Source organism: Pteronotus mesoamericanus, unplaced genomic scaffold (genome assembly GCF_021234165.1).
Source record: "Pteronotus mesoamericanus isolate MK-2021 breed Mesoamerican mustached bat unplaced genomic scaffold, CSHL_Meso_final contig_702, whole genome shotgun sequence".
NCBI classification, from domain to species: Eukaryota; Metazoa; Chordata; class Mammalia; order Chiroptera; family Mormoopidae; genus Pteronotus; species Pteronotus mesoamericanus.
In genome coordinates this window covers 5363606-5382614 of record NW_026555239.1, presented here as the reverse complement: position 1 = coordinate 5382614, position 19009 = coordinate 5363606, and the positions used below count along the sequence as shown (strand labels likewise).

General features: G+C 68.3%; 1 protein-coding gene across 1 annotated transcript in view; it reads left to right on the top strand.

The window, feature by feature from the left end:
- The first annotated feature begins 4417 nt into the window (after positions 1-4417).
- WNT7B (Wnt family member 7B) overlaps positions 4418-19009 on the top strand; it is a 36520-nt gene continuing 21928 nt past the window's right edge. The window contains exons 1-3 of the mRNA XM_054582521.1: positions 4418-4971; positions 9134-9298; positions 17656-17882. Coding sequence (XP_054438496.1) covers positions 4418-4971; positions 9134-9298; positions 17656-17882 — 946 coding nt within the window. The remainder of the gene's footprint in view (positions 4972-9133; positions 9299-17655; positions 17883-19009) is intronic.

Here is a 19009-nt window from a genome sequence, read left to right as displayed (position 1 = left end):
AGCAGGGCCCGGCCTGGCCCAGCGAACCGAGGGGGCGCGTTGGCGCAGCGGTGGCTTCGCTGGATTCCTAATGGGACGCATATGCTCTGGCCTCCGATTTAAAAAGAAGTTTGATTTATGGAACCGCCGTTTGGGGGAATTTAAGCTGGATGCTACTGATTAAACCTCAGAGCCAGCTCGCCCTCCCTTTCTTTCCTCCTTTCCCCCTCCCCCTCCCCCTCCTTTACACGCGGGCCACGTCCGGGGTCGCCTAACGCGGCCAGAGGGGGCAGCCGCTGCCTTCCCGCTCCCTGTGCACCCCCTCCCTCCCCGCGGCCACAGTCCTAATAAATCGCCGCGCCCCCACCCCCTTTTAATAGGGACGCAGCCAATTTCTCCTCCAGCTCCTAGGAAATTACTATCCTACCAGTTTTCCTTCTATAAATAGTCGCGCATCTTGAAACAAAAGTTCGCAACCACAGCCAGATGCTGCGAGGCCCGCGGTTTCCCGGGCTGTGGGGCATAATTACAAGGTCCGGGCGCAGAGAGCGCTCCAGGCCCGGCGGGCAGCCCCGGCTGCGGAGGCATCGCGCGGGGCGGGTGTGTGTAGGGGGGCATGGCTGCCCCGGGCAGGGCGCAGGGCGGGTGGGGACCGCCTGATCATTGGGGATCGGGGCTAAGAAAGAGAGCCCTGCCTCTGGCGCCTCTCCCAGGAAATGGATCTGCCTCGGGGGCCTCGGAATCCCAGCCTCCGAGTCTCAGAGGGCCGAGGGTTCTCAGAGGTCGGAGGTGGAGGTCCAGAGCCCCCCCCCCCCCCAGCATCCCTGGCACCGCGATCTTAAATCTTGCTCGAGAATCCGCAGCTACTCTGCCTAAGAACTCATTTTTGGAGCCAGCTGGCTGAGGTTTGGCGTTGATGGGGAGGTGTTCAGGGGTGGGAAACCTGGGCTCCCGGCACGGTTTGCAGTGAGATTTGGGGAGGAAGAGGTGGGCAAAGGGCTCGGAGGCTGGTGAGAGGGGGCGGAGGAGAGGGCAAGGCAGGTGGTGCCAGGGTGCCTCCGCGGACCCCGGGCGCCCTTCGGGCCTGGCCCTCCCCGGCCGGTTCGCAGTGACCGCCGTCCATGCCCACACAGGCCTCCCCACGGGAGTGCGCTGCCAGCTTTGTTGGCCGAATTCTCCTCAGGCAGCCGCTTTCCCAAATGTCCCTGGGCCCGGGCTGGGGTCTGCAGTGGCCGGGGGGTTGGGGGTGCTCTGCCTGCGGCAACCCGCCCTCCAGCCAGCCCTGCCTGACCTGAAGTCCCCGGGGCGCGGGGTGGGGGGCGGGGGGCGGGGAGGGAGAAAGTGCTGACGCTAGCCTTTCCTGGGCAGGGAGAGCTCAGCTGTTCCCAGGGGCAGGGGGGCGAGGCCTCCCGCACCCCCAGGGCTTCCCTGCCCTGTTTGGGTGGGCGCGGGCTGCATGCACAGGGTGCCGTGGGTGGGGGGGCAGGGCGCGGGTGACGAGAATGAAAGCCGGCGTGGTGGGAAGACCCGCTCTGGCGGCGAGCTGATGCCCAGAGGCAGGTGAGGCGGTCCCCACGGAAGGGCTTCGAGAACTGTCTGGGCTGGTGCTGAGCCCGCCTGCGTCAGAGGGCCAGCCCTGTGGGATCTGAGGGCGCCCGGGGCAGGGGGGGGGCCCCCGGGCAGAGGCTTCTTTCTGCTCCAGAGAACTTTCCAGAAGGCATCCCATCGCTGGGATCACAGACACTGGCAGACAGTTGATCCTGCCCCTTCCATCTGGGCTGCTCTCCCAGCCCCCGTCCCGGGCCGCGGTCCGTGCACAGTGCGTCCCAGATGTGTGTCTGGGCGCTGCTGCTGATCGGGTCCGACGGGTGCGCTGGCCTGGAAGGGCCCGAGCCCCCGTGCCGTGCGGGCCCCCGCCCCCGGGCCGAGCTTGGCCAGCGGGCGCGTGGCAGGCAGCTCTGACGGCCACACCCTCCCCTGCACCTCTGCCGGGCAGAGGCCAGGAGGGCTGGCGGGGGGCGGGGCGGGCCCAAGGGAGGGCAGGTGGGAGGCTGCGGGCCAAGAGGCGGCCTGCGGTGCCAGGTCAGCTGGTACGGGGGCCTGGCGGGGGCCCCACGCCAGGACCAGGCCGGCCTCCTGTGCTGGGCAGGTCCCTTCCGGCCTTGGCCTCCCGCTCCCAGATGTGGGGGTTGGCGGCAATGATCCCCCAGGTCTTCCGGCGGGAGCCTCTCACGGTCACCGCCTGCTCTGGGGAGCTGAGTGAGTCATGAGTGACAGGGTGGTTACTCACCGACCACCTGGCTGTGGTGGGGGGGGGGGCTGGCGCTCACCACTCACTGCCCAGCCAAAGCTGGGCCTCCTCCGGGCTCCGCTGCTGTGGCTTTAGTGGTGGCACCCGCCGCGGTGGCAGGGGCCCGCTGGCATGCCCCTGGGGGGCGGCTGAATCAGGTCCGCTCCCGTGGTATCACACACAGCCCAGGGGGCAGAGTGGGTCACTGGCTCGGATGTGGACAGGTCACCCGCGGGCGGGGAGGCCCCAGCTTGGGAGGCTGAATCTGCCTGAGTTTGGAAACAGCTCTGCTGGGTGGCCTCGGTCAGGCCCACGGGCCGCCCCAGGCCTCAGTCTCCCTGCCTGCCCCTGGGGACGGGGAGTCCTCCGTCGCAGGCTCAGGTCGGCCCGCGTGGCCTCAGGCCTGAGAGCACGCCGCTGTGGAGAGGGGAGGGCGCGCATGGCGGGGAGAGGCAGGGAGCCCGAGAGGATCTGAGCACCCAAGGGACCCCCAGCTCGCGGCGGACAAATCGGAGCACCCCACGAAGTCCCTGGCATGGGACTGAGACCACCAACCGCTAGTGAAAGGGGGGTCGGCGCGTCCTGGACAGGGGTCTCTGTGGCGCTCCGGGTGTGGGCCATGCGCGCGGGCCGGCAGGGCTCCCTCTGGGCCACAGCGGGCTCTGCAGCTGTGTGCGGGGCCCTCCAGGAGCGCGGCCTGGGTCCTGGCCAGGTGTCCCTTGAGTCCTTGTGAGGGCGGGGGCCCGATGGTGACCCACATGCCATCCTCATTCCCCCTCTTATTGCCTGGGCGCCTCCTGGAACCTCAGCTGTGTCCTCTGCACAGAGGGGGTCATGGGAACTCGAATCCCCTAGAGCAGGCGTGCGAATTTAAGAAGCAGACGTGGAGGTGCGCCCAGCTGGGCTCCTGGGGTGCAGCCACAGCTCAGGAGACAGGGTCCTTCTCAGCTCTTAGGAGTGAGCGGGGAGGCCCCATGGATGTGTTTGTTTAGGGGAGGGTGATGAACTCTCAAGGTATCTTGGAGGGCTTCCTGGAAGAGGTGACACTGAGACAGGGTTTCGAAGGGTGGATAGGAGTTGGCCAGACTGAACAAGAGCATGCGGGAGAACCTGGAGGGAACGATACTCACCGTCAAACCCATCCGGTCACCCAGGGTTCCTCTCGATGGGCCTCATGGCACCTGCTGAGGTGACTGGGCTGAATGCCAGGGTCCAGCAGAGAGGCCCTCTGCTGAGGTCACCCCAAGCCAGCGTGACCGCCTCGGAGGAGGTGCTGCCTATGGGGGCCTCTGGGGCCTCGGGTGGGACAAGGAGCTGAGGGAGGTGCTCTGGGGGGCGGGGGAGCCACCTTGGAGGGAGACGTTTCCTGGGGCCCCGACTGCACATTGTTTGTTTCTTCATTGAGTCCCCCGGGACTTGGTGGACACAGGCCTAGCAAGTCACATGCCCTGCCCCGCCCCCGACGCCGACCCCATCCCTCAGAGCCTCTGGCAGCTGCTGGGGAGCCCAGAGCCCCAGCTGGGGGTCTGCACCAGTGCTCCGGATGGAAGGTGGCGGCGGGGGAGGGGGTGGGGATGTAGGTCTGGAACGTGAGACCCAGGCCCTCTGTCAGCCCAGGGTTGGGGGGCGCCCACAGCCTGGGGCCCCGTGCTCTGGGGGCCTCTCTCCCCTGGGGCAGTTGGAGGGGCTTCGGCTGGCTCCCCCGAGGCCTCCACTTTTCACGGCCCTGGGTCCGGCCTAGAGAGGGCTCGGCCTCCCCCCCTATTCCCTCAGCGAGGGGACAGGAGTCTGGGCGCCCTCCCTTGTCAGATGAAACCCCGGCCCAGGGCTCCCTCAGCCTGATGAAAGGGTCATTGTGTGGCGCAGGCCGCCCGCTGGCCAAGGACAAAACCGCCGTTTGTCCTCCTTCCCTGGCGCGGGGCTGGGGCCTCCCTTGGGCCGGCCAGCGGAGTGGGGGTGGGCACAGGTGCGCTCCCGCGTCCTCCCTTTCTCCGCCCTCCCTGTCTGCATCACAGAGCAGCTCTGCAGCCCTGGTCCCTCCCAGGCCTGCCCCCCACCCAGGGCGTCCTCGCCCCTGAGCCGGGAGCCTGAGCCTCCAGCCAGCCCAGCTGTTGGCTGCGAGGTAGTGAGCTCTCTGGCCCTGGAGGCATGCAAACAGACGTGGCAGTGAGGGCCCGGGATGCTGGGCAATGGCCTGGCCGGGAAGACAGCCGGCCCTCGCTGCTCCTCCGTGCCAGCAGCTGCGCGGACTGTTCGGCCCGCTCCGCGGATGAGGCCGCTGAGGCCCGGAGGCGGTCACCCTGCGCCGGCCTCCGTGGCAGGGCCCAGCAGGGTCCTCGGGCCCTGGGGGTGCCGTGCAGGGCTCCCCCTGAGCCTGTGAGCGGGAGTCGCTGTACAATTCAGCAGTCCCCTTCGCTGCTGCAGAGCCTCAGCCCGCCAGCGCCCGGAGTGGAACCAGGGAGGACGCCCGACCCGGCGAGCAGTGCCCGAGCCTCAGCCGTGGCCTGGAAGAGCCTGAGCTGGCGTCCCCGGCTCCCATCTGATGACGCCTGTGGGCCTCTGTCCCTTTCAGATGCTTCCCTCCCGCATGGCTGTCCCTGCTCCCTACACCACTGCACGCGCCTCCCAGGGCAGGGTGTCCGGGTGCTGGAGAGTCCTGCCATCCGGGCCCAGGCTCCTGGAGGGAAGGAGCCGGGGACAGGGTGGGTGCTGTCCCAGCTCACCCCCGGTGGCAGACATCGCTGCTGCCCAGGCGCCCAGGGTCTAGAGCTGAGACTCCGGCCCTCACCGCCCCAAGTGGCAGCACAGATGGAGTGGCAGTCGCTCTGGGGCAGACTCCCGGCTCCTGGACCCCCGACCGGGGCGCGCAGGTCTTTGTACCGCCTTCTGGGGGCCTTGGGCGCCCCTGGAAAGGCCTCCCGCGGGGCTGGCGCATGCATGCTGGCTGGGGCTCCCTCTGACTCTTTCCTCGCTGGCCCCCAGGATGAGGCCAAGCGAGGGTCGCGTGCTGGCAGGTGGCGAAGCGGGGCACCTGAGGGCCTGTCACTGTCTCAGTCACAGCCAAGGGGGCTGAGCCCAGATGCCAGCCTGGGTCCGTGCTGCCTCTCGGGCGTCTGCTGACGTGGGTTTCCAGCAAACGCCGCTTCCCTTGACCTCACCTGGGCCCCGAGACCAACGCTTCCTGCTGGTTAGGATCGTCTGCTGAGCAGGAGTCGAGAGAAGCCAGCCCCCGCCGGCCAGCTGGCGGCCTCTGTTGGGTCAGCATGGTTGGCGCCGTGGGCTGTGGACTTGGGGCAGGCTCGGAAGCCACCTGCCGCTTCCCTGGACCTCGGTCCCTCCGTCTGTGTGCTGGGCCTAGGTGCTCTCTGCTGTGCTCCCCTGCTCCCCCGCGCCACTTCCCACCCCCCCCCCCGAGCCCGCCCCTCACGCTGCAGCCTCGACAGCAGCCCCCAGGCCAGGGGGCCACGACGGGCCATGTGCGCAGGAGGAACTGGGCAGGCAGCCCTCCTTCCTCCCCCGGTGCCACCCATGGCAGACGCCCCGACCCCTGGCAGTGAGGGTGGGCCCGGGAGAGGCATCCCTGACCTGGTGCTGAAGAACGTGCTGGAGGGAAGGACGGCCTTGCTGGCGGGGATGACTGTGGGTGTGGCCGGGGCCAGGGCGTGGGGGCCTCAGGATAGAGTGGGGTGGGCGGAGGGGCAGCTGCCCAGGCCTGCGGCCGTGGGAGGGCAGGATGGGCAGCTTTGTCCCGGGCACGGGGTGCACAGCGGGGGACGGAGGGGCTGCTTCTGCCGCTGGCCCCCAGATGGAGGGGCTTTGGGCGGAGGCAGGTCCCCCTGGGCAGGACCCACGGGCTGACGGGGCAGCGCGGTCGGCAGGCGGGCTGCTCGCGGTGGACGGCTGCCCCCCTGGCACCTGGTGCCTTATCGGGTGCCCGGTGGACACTCAGCGGGTGGTCAGACAGCCGCTCGTGTCCCGGGCCTGGTGAGGCCATGGCCCCGGTCAGGGTCCCCTGCCCGGGGTTGGGGGCGGAGGCCGCCAGGCGGGTGGTGGCTTAGACGCTTCCACGGGCAAAGCCCCTGCCCCACCCCAGCAGGGCTGTCCCCCGCTGGTGGCACTGTCCCTGGGGTGGGGCACAGTGCCCGCCTGCCCAGGTTCCAGGGTGACCGTCCTGAGCCTCAGGCCCGTGAAATAGGGTCAGCCCAGGCGGGTGCCCAAAAGCGTGCCTGGGGGCTGGCCGGGCAGGCGGGTGTCACGGGAGCCCTGCACGGGGAGCCAGCAGCTTCAGGCTCCGGTAGCTCACCCTGTCCCCAGGAGCTCAGAGCGCACAGGGCCTCTGGGCTCATCACACAGGGTGTGGGGACCCCAGGGACACAGGCCCTGGCAGTGCCAGGTGGGGGCTGTGGTCAGTTGGTATCCAGGGCCGGTGCTGGGCTGAGGGCTATGAGCTGCTGGAGAGCTCCGCCCGCCCCCTCTCAGACCCCAGCTGGCGGCCCCGAGACCGGGCAAGGCTGCAGCCCCCGCAGGCGTGCACGGGTGGGCACCTGGTCCCGGGCGCCCTTATGTCCTGTCCAGCAGCGCTGGGGGGAGGCAGGGTGTGCAGTGTGGTGACTCCAGCTGCCAGGGAAGGCCTTCTTGTTGTCTAGCTTCTGCCCATGAGTGGACATTGCAGGTGCCCCCAGGTGCCCACCACTGCTTGGTCCCCAGCCCCTCCCAGAGAGGTGCTGAGAGCCAGGGTTTGCGGCCGAGACCGGTGTGCGCCCGAGGACCTTGGGCCCCCCTCCCTGCCTCCCCTCCAGCGTGGAGACTCCTGCAGGGGGAGGAGAGGGGGAGGAGAGGGGGAGGAGGAGGCGGGAGGGCGGCAGGGAAGGACGCTGAGGAAACAGGAAGTGCGGAGAGAGGCCCAGAGCCTGGTCCTGCCCTTGGCTCTGATGCACGACCCCTGCCAGGGGGTTGCGTAGCCTCAGCGAGATACTGCACGTCCCCAGCTGGGGTCTGGCTGCAGAAGGCAGGGCACGCTCAGGTCCCCAGGCCGCTTCGGGCAAGGCCCCGGGGCCCGCGGAGCCAGGGAGGCGTTCCGAAGGTGCTGAACTCATTAAACACTCAGCACGTTGGCAGGTCTTCCCGGCTGGGATGCCCGGGGGCAACGCAGGCTGCTCCTGAGGGAGCGAGCGCCCTGTCCCTCAAGGCGCGCAAGCCGAGACGGTTGGCGGAGGAAGCAGAATTCTCGGAAGGAAAAGCCCAGGGCACTGGGCTGCGTAAAGAACAGGCGGGTGGGGGGGAGGGGGGAGTTGCTGCACCCTGGAGGCTTCGGCCGGAAGGGTTCCCAGCTTCGGTGAGAGCAGGTGCAGGTCCACAGATGGAGGTGGGGTGGGGGCAGGGGGGCCTGTGCGCGGCCGGGCCTGGGCTCCGCTCGGGCTCCCATTCCGCTCTGAGGTCCTGTGCCGCCCCGGCAAGCCCCACCTTCGCCTGCTCCTGGAACAGGGACCCTCCAGGACACCGGTCTTTGTTTTAGTCTTGGGCCAGGGGGTCAGGCCTGCCCTGCAGTCTACACAGAGGTGACTGCTCACCGTCCGCTGCCCACGCACCTGCCGCTCGGACCCTGTCCTGAGCAGCCGGGAGGGCTGAGGCCCGGCCGGCCCTTGAGGTGACCAGACTCACAGCCTGGCCGTGGGCCAGCGAGGCCTGCCAGTTCCTTCCCATCTGTTCCGCCCGCCTGCCGGCCCATCATCTGTCCTGAGGTTGCAGGCTGGCATCCTGGTCACCCAGGCCTGCACGGTGCCCCCGCGTCCAGCAGGTCTGGGGCGTTGGGACTGCGGCCAAGGCCAGGGCTGGGAGGCCCATTCCTGCTCGGGCCTTAGCTCACGGTGCAGCCTGTGGTGCCTTGCCACCAGTGTCCCCTTCCGTACCCTGAGGAGTGAGGAGCAAGGCCAGGGATGCGGCCTCGGGGAGGCTCAGGGCACCGCGAGGGCTTCCGGAGGCGCAGCCTGGCCTGGCCAGATGGCTGCTGCTGACTCTCGGCCCTCAACTGCCTCCACAGGGGGCTGCCATCGAGGCATCCGTGCAGGCAGGGAGGACAGAAGAGAGACCTAGGCAGGCTTCCTGGAGGAGGAGGCATTGAGTGGGGCCTGGAATTTTGCCTTGTTGCCGGGGGTGGGGCAGGGAACTTCTGGAGGGGGAATCACAGGTCCAGTGTAGCCTGAATCCAGGCATGTTAAGGTTGGCCTTGAATGCCCAGCAGAGGTCTGGGAGTTTCTGAGGTCAGGGATCCATGTCTTGGGGTCACAGCGACAGGGTGAGGTTCTGACTTCACAGCGTTAGCCGCTGCGGGGGGCTGCCCGTGGGTGGGGAGGACCCTGTGGCCGTCCTTGCCCGCCTCCGGCAGCCTCAGTGCGGCCCAAGGGCCCCCGCAGGCTGCCTACTATGGCCGGGCTGCCGGGTTTCTGCCAGGGCGGGACTCCGGGGTGCCAGGCCCACAGTCCGGCTCTGTGGGGGGCGGGCCTGAGAAGCAGGTGACGCTCTGCCCTCCCCCCCGGGACACTGCGGGCATGGGGCTGAGTGGAGCGGTGGCCCAAGAGGCCGCTGCAGGCAGGACCCGCAGTGCCCGGACCCTGCCTGCAAGCAGGGGCTGTCCTTCCCCTGGGACAGATGGGCAGGTGGAGGCTCAGAGGGGCCGGTGAGAGCCAGCCCCGCTGAGCTAGAATGCAGGGCCCCAAGCCCAGGTACTCTCTTAGGGCACGGCTACAGACACCTAGGCCATCAGCTCAGCCTCCCGCTCCCCAGGGGGAAACTGAGGCCCAGGTGCGGCAGGGAGGGGCAGAGGGATGGCCTCATGGCCCCCCCGGTGCCTCTTCCCGCCTCCAGGCCCTTCTGTGCTCCTGCTGGGACACCCTCGTCCCTACCCACCACCCCTAGTGCCGCCTCCCGGGTGTTCGTCCCCACCTTCGCTCGGCCTGGTGCAGGGTACCTCCAGCCCGGGCCAGTGGAGGGCGAAGCCATCGGCCAAAAGCGGGCCGATGGTGCTGCATTGTCAGGTGGGAAAACTGAAGCTCAGACCGCCTCAGGGCGGCCTTTCTGGGCCGGGCCTTCAAGTCCAGCAGGGGCGGGAGACGAGCAGACTCAGGGACGACCAGAGGCAGGACAGGGGGCCTGAGTGCCAGCCGTGTCCGGCTCGGCCCGATCTGTCCCCTTCCGTCCTGTGCCCTTCCATGGAGGAGGCTGGTCCCCAGCCCTGGCACTGTGACGGTGGCGTGGGGGGTGTGCGGAGGGACCCCAGACCCGGAAGACATTCATATACCCCTTGACAGGCGGGGGCACCGCAGCCACCCCCAGTCCCCACGGGAGCGGCTGGGCCCCGGAGCTGGCCCCCCGGGGCCGGGAGGCTCTGGGCCGGCCCCTGCTCACCTGCGAGGCTGGCGGGAAGTGGCCTTGGGTGGGCGTGAGGGCCAGGTGCCGCCCGCGCAGGTATTTGTCGAGTACTTCCTGGACAAGCGGACCCAGGCTCCCCTCCCTGGCTGATCTCAGATAATTAGAACATTCCTCAAATATTTTGCCGGAGGATGCCCGAGAAGGAAGAGTTACAGAGCTCCCAGGGCCAGGCGCGTGGGCTGGCGGCGCTCTGGGCAGCTGGGCAGCTGGGCGGCGGGCTGGGGGCTCGGAAGGAGGCCGGGGCGGGGCCCAGCCTGGCCCACTTGTCCCCACCTCCCCTGGGGCTACGGTGGGGGGTGGGGAGGGCTCACAGTCAAAGCAGCTCGGAGCCCAGCTGGGTGCTGGGCCGCGTTGGGGATCCCCGCCCTGGGAACCCAGTGGGGGGCGGACAGCCTTGCCCTGAGTGGGGGTAGGAAAAGCCGGGGGCCCGGCCTAGGGTCCTGCCCCCTGGGCTCCCCGAGGAGGCCTCTGCAGGGGGCCGCAGCGGATGTGGAGCCCCATCAGCCTGGGGCGAGCGGGACAGACGTGTGGATGCACAATTGGAGCGATGGGGGCTGAGAGGGAGCTGTAAGGGGTGTGCGTGTGGCGAAACTCGCCACCGCCACCTGCGGCCCTGCCAGCTCAGGCCCTGAGGCCACCGTCCTGCTGGTGTGGGGCGGAGCAGCCTGGCGTGGGTGGGGTGGCCCCAGAGGGCAGTGGGCCTGGGTGGGCTGCCCCCCCAACGCGTGCCGCCTGGGGGTGGGAAGGGACAGGCGGGGCAGGTGTCCCCCCGTGATCACCTCCTAGCTCTGTGGGGGGGTGTTGCTCTGGGGCCTTGAGGCTCAGAGGGTCAGTCCGGGAAGGACGTGGACCCTAATGTCCCCCGTGAGCACTGCCCTGGTCCTAGCCTGGGGACACTCCCAGGCTCCTGGGGTTGGTTCAGGGCCGAGGGGGCGGGGGGTGGGCTGCTGAGCCCGGGGACAGAGCTCAGAGGGGCGTCTCCCCCGGGCTGAGGTCTGTGGGGTCGGCCGCGTAGGAGGAACGGGAAGCTGAGGCGGAGGGGCCTGGCTCTCCGGGCCTCCTTGCGCGCACGGCAGCCACCTGTGGGACCCTGGCGTGGAGGCCCCGCAGGCAGAGCCGGCGGCTCTGGGCCGGGAGGCCGTTCTGTCACGTGTCCTGGGCTGGCGACGACAGCTCTTCCCTCCGGCTTTTTAAACAGAATGGCACAGCCTGACCCGCCACGGGCCCTGCAGGGGTCGGCGTCCCACCAAGGGCGCCCGGGGTGGCTCCAGCCCCGCGGCCCCGTCACCTGCCCCTCCCACAGCCGGAAGTACTGGGCCTTCGTAGGGAAGGCTGACGTCTCCCAACCCTCTGTGAAGTGGGCATAAAAGCCGTTCTCTATCGACCTAAGTGAAAACGGGCCGTGCCCGCCCGCTCATCCCCGGCCCCCCAGGGATGTCCGCGCAGGGAGGTCCTGCTCTCCGCACGAGCCCGGGGGGGCGTCCCTGGAAGGGGCCCCGGCCGATGCGTCTGGGGCGCCACCGCAGGCTCCCCTCGGAGGCTCACCTGTTTGTCTGTCGTTCAGTTTTTCCACAAGAACGCGGCGCCGGGCGCAGCACACAGTGGGCGGCGAGACAGGGACCCACAGTCCTGCGCCGGCCTTTCGGGGAGCGCCCACGACGCAGGCCCGCGCCTGAGGGGCTCCTTCTAGCCCGGAGACGGTTGCGGCCTCCCTCAGGAGCCCCCTGAGGGCCTCCAGTGCATCTAGACCCCACGTGCAGCCTCCTGCCACTCGGGACCAATGGGGGGGTTGGCTCTCCAGGTGGACAAGCGACCGCCCCCAACTGCCTCTGAGGGTGATGAGGCACTGACCGGTCGGGGACAGGAGGTGGGGGCCGCAGCTCCCACCCCCCGCCCTTTCTGAGCGACTCAGCCCGCGGCGGGACCTCTGGGGACCTCCCTGCTCTGCGGGCAGGAGGGTGGTTATTACCTGTAACACTTGCCTCTCCTCTTAGCCCAGTGTCCAGCACGCAGCCTGTGCTCACCCTGCCGGGAGCTGCCGAGAATCTAGAAGCACGAGGGCTTTAGGTTAGACTCCTGGCGGCCGGGACAGGCTTTGGGGGGTGGTTACCTCCTGCGTGAAGCTGGGGTGTCCGCTGCAGATGGGGGGGACAGAGTGGCTCTAGTCCTGGATATAGGTGAGACGCTGGCTGCCCCACCCGACCCCTCTCGGGCCTCAGGGTCCCCGACGGTGGTGATGACACAAACGTCCTTCCCCAAGGATGCTGGAGCGGGGCGCTGCCCCGAGGAGCCCCCCAGGCGGGGCCTTGGCCGGGCGGCCGTAGCCTGAGCCCTGAGCCATCTCCTCCCAGCCTCCGCCAGGGCCCGGCCCCGCCGGAAGGGACGCCAGCAGGTGGGCAGCTCCGCGTCCCAGGCGCCCGCGCCAGGCTGGGCGCAGCCGCGAGGAGGAGGGTGCCGCCCGTCACAGCCCTGGCCGTGAAGGGCCCCGCAGGACCTCCTGTCCCTGCCCCTCACGGCCCCAGGAGCCCCTGAAAGCAGCCTCCTCTATTCGGGGTTCAGGAGGCCGCGGGCCTCGGGGGACAGGCTGACGGCATCTGTGGACGGAGTCCAGGCAGGGACGAGGGCGGGCGGGCAGGACGCCCTCAGAGGACCGGGCCGGGGCGCCTTTGATCCCAGGGTGTCTGAGAGCCGGGGGTGGGGGGGCGCGCCTGCAGGGGGTGGCCCCCCAGCCCGCCGTGGGGCCCTGAGGCCGGGCACACACAGGCAGGGCACACAGACAATGATTTTTAAGGTTCACACAGTTGTTCTTAAGCCTCTGTTATTTATTTTAATTTTTGTAAGAAAACTTGGCATTTTCCTTCTTGCCTTATTCTGTCAGCCCCGTGAATTTGTGTATTGGTGAGGTAGAACTTACTCTTGCGTTGAGGTGTAACTTACATAAAGTTAAGCGCAGAGATCTCAGAGGACGGTTTGATGCATTTTTATGTCTGGGGACAGCTGTGTAACCACTACCCAACGCGGGATGGAGAACATTCCGGAAGCCAGCAGGTGCCCTCCGCCCACGGCGACTCCAGTCTGACTGCTCGGAGGCCAGGTGCGCTCGGTCCAGAGCGCAGGGCCTATCCGGTTGCTTTTGCTTGGCCGTGTCTGGGGGAGTCACCCGCGTGGACGCGCGTCACCGCTGGGCGGACGTGCCACAGTGCGCCTGTCGTTCTCCCGGGCTGGGCGCCGGGAGGATCGGTCCCAGCTAGTGAGGCGGCGAGGAGCCCATTTCCCTCGGGGTGCGGATGCCCCCCGGGGTGAGGGCAGGTGGGGAGCAGATCCGGGCGTGGCCCCACGGGGGACACACTGGCTTCAGAGCTGCCAGGGTCAGAGCCCGTCCCCAGCATGGACACGGCTGGTGCCTGATCCCCGCGAGGGAGCTGGGTGCTGGGGCCCCGGCCTCAGGCGGAGAGGGCCAACACCGGTGACCTCTGTCCACGCCAGCGCTGCAGGCTGCGTGCTCCGGGTCGCGTCCTTCTGGCAGCGACGGGGTCTGTCAGGCTCGCTGTGACCCCCATTTCACAGATGTGGCAACGGAGGCACAGCAAGGTCCAGAAACGTGCCTGAGGCCTCTCAGCTGGGAAGGGGCAGAGCCAGGCTTCCAGGCCAGGGGGCGAGCACCGGCCCCGCGTTCCTTGCCCCGGCCGCACAGGGCTGCCCACGGGGTAGGCTGGCGCCCGGCTCACGCCACGGCGGAGGCCCCACCCTGCTGGCCACTTTGCACCTCTCTGTCACCTGGCAGCTGCCACCTCACCCCTCGCCCCCAGGCACCGCCTCGTCCCCTGGGGACTGCTCTGGCAGGAGATCCTCCACCTCCCTGTGGTCCCGTGGCGGCCACCGCCTTGCACCATGCCAGGCTCGAACCCAGCGCCAGGCCCCCGGCTGGCCGCCCCGCCCTGGCCCGAGACCCGAGGCCCTGTCCATAGCCCTGGGGACGGGAGCTTCCCCTCGGCAGGACCCGGAACGCTCTCTCCTAGCCCGTTCCTCTGACCGGCCCCGGGCAGGGGTGAGGAAATTTCCAGGCTTTCAGTGTTGCCCCCTCCTCCTGGCGTCTTGCCCATGTCCCGAGGCCCCTGAGCGGTGCTGGGGACAAGCCCAGAGCAGAATTTTCCATGGAAAAATCAGCGACTGAAACAGGAGCGCCCGCCTGGCTTCTCCGTGCGCCCGCCGGGCACCTGCGCGGGCGGCTGCAGGCCGGGGTGGGGGTGGGGCGGTGCCCGGAGGCTCTTCCCACTTTGGGGCGGGAGCCGGGACGCTGCGGGGCATCCTGACGAGAGGGCCGCCGCCACTGCCCTCGCCCAGAGCCCCCGCCATCCCGGATGCCACCGGCGTCGCCCGCCGTCCCCTCCCAAGGGCCAGTTCCCTCATTTTTCTGTATTTTCATCCCTGCGTTGCTTTCCTAGGGACGGCCAAGCGGGTTGCCCTCATCGGCAGCCCCTCCCTCCCAGGCGGAAGGAAGCGTGTGGGCAAGTCCCGGGGTGTGGCAGGGCCAGGCCTTCCTGGCAGCGGGGGCGTGGGGGCTCGGGCAGGCGAGGGGCCAACGGGGCGGCCAGCAGGGTCCCGACCTCGAACGCCAGCTTGGAGGTGCCTGTAAGCCGGGTGAGTGACGGCGTGAGCTGGAGGCGGCCAGCAGCGGAGGCGTGCATGCGGTTTTGAGGATGAGGGGTGGGCTCGGTTCTCCTCGAGGCCATGCTCTAGTGTTTGCGACACACCTGCTCCGTGCGGTGCTCGGAGCCGCAGCTCTGCCTGGCTGGGTGGCCTTGGGCTGGTCCCCTGGCCTCTCTGAGCGCCAGTCTGCCCCCCGCAACATGGGGCTGCCAAGGTGGGCCTGGCCGGGATAGGCTGGGAGGTGGCAAAAGCCGTGTGGTCCAAGGTCGATGATCAGAACAGGGGTATTTGGTGTCGTTGGGGGCAAAACCCCCACACTGTAAGGAAGACGGTTTTGAAGTTTCTTCTGAATTACCAGCCAGACCTGACTATTCACAGTCCTGGCACAAAATGCAGTCTGACTCCCTCCCGCGATGCCCGCACGTCACCTGCACCCCAGGCACCGGCTGGGGGCGGCCGGGGGCTCCCGTCTCCCCACTCAGCCGCCCCTTGGACCCCAGGCAGGTGTACAGTGAGTCCAGGTGGGGTGTCGCGTGGGCAAGGCCCCCTCGTCTCCTCCCCCCAGTCCCGCCTGCAGCTGGGGCGCAGAAGTCCTGTGCACAGACAGAATTTTTTTAAACTGTGGTTAAAATACATGTAACGTAACATTCGCCTCTTCGGCCACTTGGAAGTGCACAAGCTCGCGGCGTTTGGTGCATTCCTAGTGCCGTGTCACCGCCGATCGCCTCTCTCTAGTCTGTTTTCATCACACCAGGCGGAGAACCCACGCTTCGTAGGCAGGGGCCCCCTCCCGTCCCCCCGGCCCCCGGCAGCCGCGAGTCCACCTTCCGTCTCTGTGGACTTACCTTCGCTGGGCGCTTTGCTCGAATGGAAGCCTGCGCCATGTGGCCCTGTGTGTCTGGCTTCCTTCGCTGAGCATCGTGTTTTCGAGGGCCTTCCGTGTCGCCTGCATCTGCACCCCCGTCTGCGGCCGAGCAGCACCCCGCCGCGTGGAGAGGCCGCACCCTGTGTGTCCCTGCGTCCACGGCGGAGGCCTGGTCGTCTCCTTTTCCTGGTTATTGGGAGTCATGCCGCTCTGGACGTGTGTGCTCGCACGTGAACGCCTGCCTTCAGTTCTCTTGGGTGCAAACCAAGAAGTGGACGCGCAGGTCCCTCGGGCCACACCACTTTACGTTCCCGCCGGCCACGCACGAGGGTCCGGGGGCCGCGTCCGCACCAGCGTGCCGTTTCCTGCCGCTCCGAGCGCAGCCGTCCCAGCAGATGGGAGGTGGCCCTCCCCGTGGTACTGGCTGGCATCCTCCTAACGTGAGTGGCGTTTAGAACCTTTCCTCCTGCTCGTTGGCCATTTGGAGGCCGCGTTTGGAGAACTGTCTGCTCGAGGCCTTTGCCCATCTTCATATCAAATTATCCCTTTGTGATTGAGTTGCAGAAGCTCTTTCAGATGTGACATTTGAGTGCTTACTCGCTCGCTCGTTGATTCTCTCATCCCCTTCACAAGCACTCACGGGCAGGGACACAGGGCAGCCCCTGAGGCCCCAACTTCAGCTTGGACTGGGCGCTGCCCCGGAGGTGGGGACGTGGGCCCGGATCAGGGCTGAGGTTGGTGCTCGACAGACACATGCCTACTGTGTGAATCCTCAGCACCTGGGCCGGCGGGATTGGGCTCAGCGGGGCTTGTGCTTGGCCCCAGGAGGGAAGTAGCATGTGCCAGCTGGAAAAAGGAAGAGAGGGACACCCCAGGTGGAGGGACAGGCACCGCGGAGGGTCCTCGGAGCTCAGGACCCAGGAGACCTCCAGTGCTAGGCAGGGGAGCCCGGGAGCCTATGGAGGGGCTTTGAGCAGGGGAGCGTGGTGGTCGGATCCAGGTGCTGGCAGCGGCGGAGCTGGGTTGCCGGCCTGCAGGCCAAAGGCCAGCGCCGCAACGGCCGGCTTCATCGGCCCCAAGTCCCCCTGGAGTCTCCCCAGTCCCCCCAGCAGGCGTTCCTGCCCTGGGCGCGGGCCTTTGCGGCCTAGCCTGAGGGAAGAGGTCAGGAATGGGGAGCATGCGTTCGGCGTGCAGGACCGAAGCGGGCGCTGACCTGTGGCCTGGAGGCTGGTGCCCGGCAGGGTTCCCATCCGTCTCATTTCCCCGGTCGGCTCGGTTTTCTGAGGCTCTACAATTACCCTGGGCGAAATTCCCCAGATTCCAGCCCACTCCCAGCGCCCCCCCCCCACCCCCGCTCCGCCGCCCAAGGCTCTTCCTCCACACCAGCCTCCGCGTTTCTGCCATTGTGCCCGTGGGAGACCCGGGGAGGCTTTGGCCAGATTAGCGGGTGGGCCGGGCCGGCTGTGGGGATTGAGTGTCGGCCGGGTGTCCTGGTCTCAGCGTGTGCTGTGGGCTCACGCCACATGGGGACTTTCCCAGCGGGCTGAGGGCACTTGGCCGCCTTGGAAAAACACTGGCTGTTTTCTCTCAGGAAAGGGGCAGGCGGGGACCCCCTGTGCAGCAGGCCGGGGCTGTGGGCGTAGGCGTTGGGGAGCCCCTCAGGGTCTCCGCTGCTCCCACCCCGTGGCCCTCACTGAGCAGCCGGGAGCCGTTTTGAAACCCAGCTGTTCGCTGTCGTTCTGCCAAAACCACCCACCTGCCGCCAGCTTGCCGTCCCTTTGCCTCTGGGCGCTCAAAACCAACTGGCGCAGTTTCGGTGGAAAACAGGTTGGGGGTTCCTCCGAGAGCTAAACAAACTGCCACGTGACCCAGCAATTCCACTCCTGGGTATATGCCCCAAAGAGCTGAAAACTGGGACTTAAACAGAAATGTGCACAGTCGTGTGCGTAGCAGCGCCACTCCCAGCAGCCTAAGGCGGAAAGGACCCTCACGCCCATCGGGGGTCACAGGGGAAACAGCCCCGGTCCCTCTGGACAGTGGGGTGGGACTTGGTTTTAAAAAGGAATGGAGCTCTGGCACTGGCCACAGCGTGGGTGACCCCTCAAAAGGCGACGCTCGGTGAAAGAGGCCGGACACAGGCGGCCACATGCCGCACGGCTCCGTCGGTGTGAGAACCAGCATGGTCAGGTCCGCAGGAAGGGGGAGCAGATCCGGGGTTGTGGGGGCTGGGAGGCGCCGCTAAGGGCGCAGGTCTCTTTCCTGGGCGGGGACGATATCTTGGAGCTCAGTCGACGCGGTGGTCGCACAGCAGTGTCCCGTGACCCCGCAGGTTGTACGATCTGGAGGTGGAGGTGGAGGGGCCACGGGTGTGTGTCCGCAGGAAGCGGCCCCCGGGGCGGGGCCCTGCCCGCCGCTCACCCGCCCTGCCCTCTCCTGCCCGCAGAGCGCTGTCGTCCGTCGTGGCCCTGGGAGCCAACATCATCTGCAACAAGATCCCCGGTCTGGCCCCGCGGCAGCGCGCCATCTGCCAGAGCCGGCCCGATGCCATCATCGTGATCGGCGAGGGCGCGCAGATGGGCATCAACGAGTGCCAGTACCAGTTCCGCTTCGGGCGCTGGAACTGCTCCGCCCTCGGCGAGAAGACCGTCTTCGGGCAAGAGCTCCGAGTAGGTAAGGGCGCCTCCGGGCTCGCGGGGACCCTGCCGTCGGGGCTTCGGGGACGCGGGGGGCGTCGTCCGGGCGTCCAGTGAGCCGGGCGGGCTGGCGGTGCGCAGCCGGGCACCGCGGCTGGAGGCGCGCCCGGGGGCCGCGGAGCCGCCATCTGCCCCCGGGACCGGCGTCACCCCCGTGCCCGCGCTGCTGTATCTGGACGCGGGAAGGCAGGAGTCGGGACTCGGGGGGCTGCTGGGGGCCTGATGCGAATGGTGCCCGGGAAGTGTCGTGTGAGTGTTGCCGTGACTCCGAGAGCAGACGGGGTCCCAGGCAGAGGGAGCTGCGTAGGCACACATGCAAGGGGTGCTGTGGCGTAATTGGGGGATGAGACCCCAGAGGCGCCCGCCCAGCTGGAGGGCGGGGTGGCGGGTGCAGGTGGAGTCAGGGCAGGGTCGGGGAGGGGGGCACCTCCAGTTCTGTGGGCAGCGGCAGCCACCGCAGCACATTCCGCAGGGGCGGCGAGACCTCTGCGGGCGGTGCCCCACCCACTGTGCTGTGCAGGGTCCCTGGGCCACACGCTGTGTCTCCACGTCCTTCCAGCCCTGGGAGTCTCCACTGCGCTCAGGGGACGGAGGCCCGGAGCGGGGCGCACGGGAAAAGTGTGACTTCCGGCGTCTGACCCAGCTTTGGATCCAACAGGGTGACTTCTTGCCACTCGGGGCAGCTCAGGGCCTCGGCTTCATCTGTAAAATGCGCTCCAAGCGGCCGCGCCCTCAGCGGGGTCCCCGGCGCCTCTCCTAGTATCTGCACACAGTAGGCGCTCAATAAACCACTGCGGGACGTGTGCGGGTGTGATCAGTCCCACAGCCTACGCCTCCAGGCCGTTTGAGGGTCGGATGGGGGCACGATGACTCGGCGCCGGGCCTGCGGGGCTGCCCTGCTCCCTCAGACCCCGGCCGTGGGCACAGGTGGGCCTCCCGCTGTGCGGGCACAGTGTGTCTTTCTGGTCCCAGGGAGCCACAGCTGCCGGGACCCCGGCCAGAGCCGGAGCCCTGCAGGGCTTGGAACGCCTGGCATGGGGCTGGGGTGGCGCAGGGGAAAGCCCCCAGGGGCCCCTTTGCGGTGAGCAGCCTGTGGGTGGCACC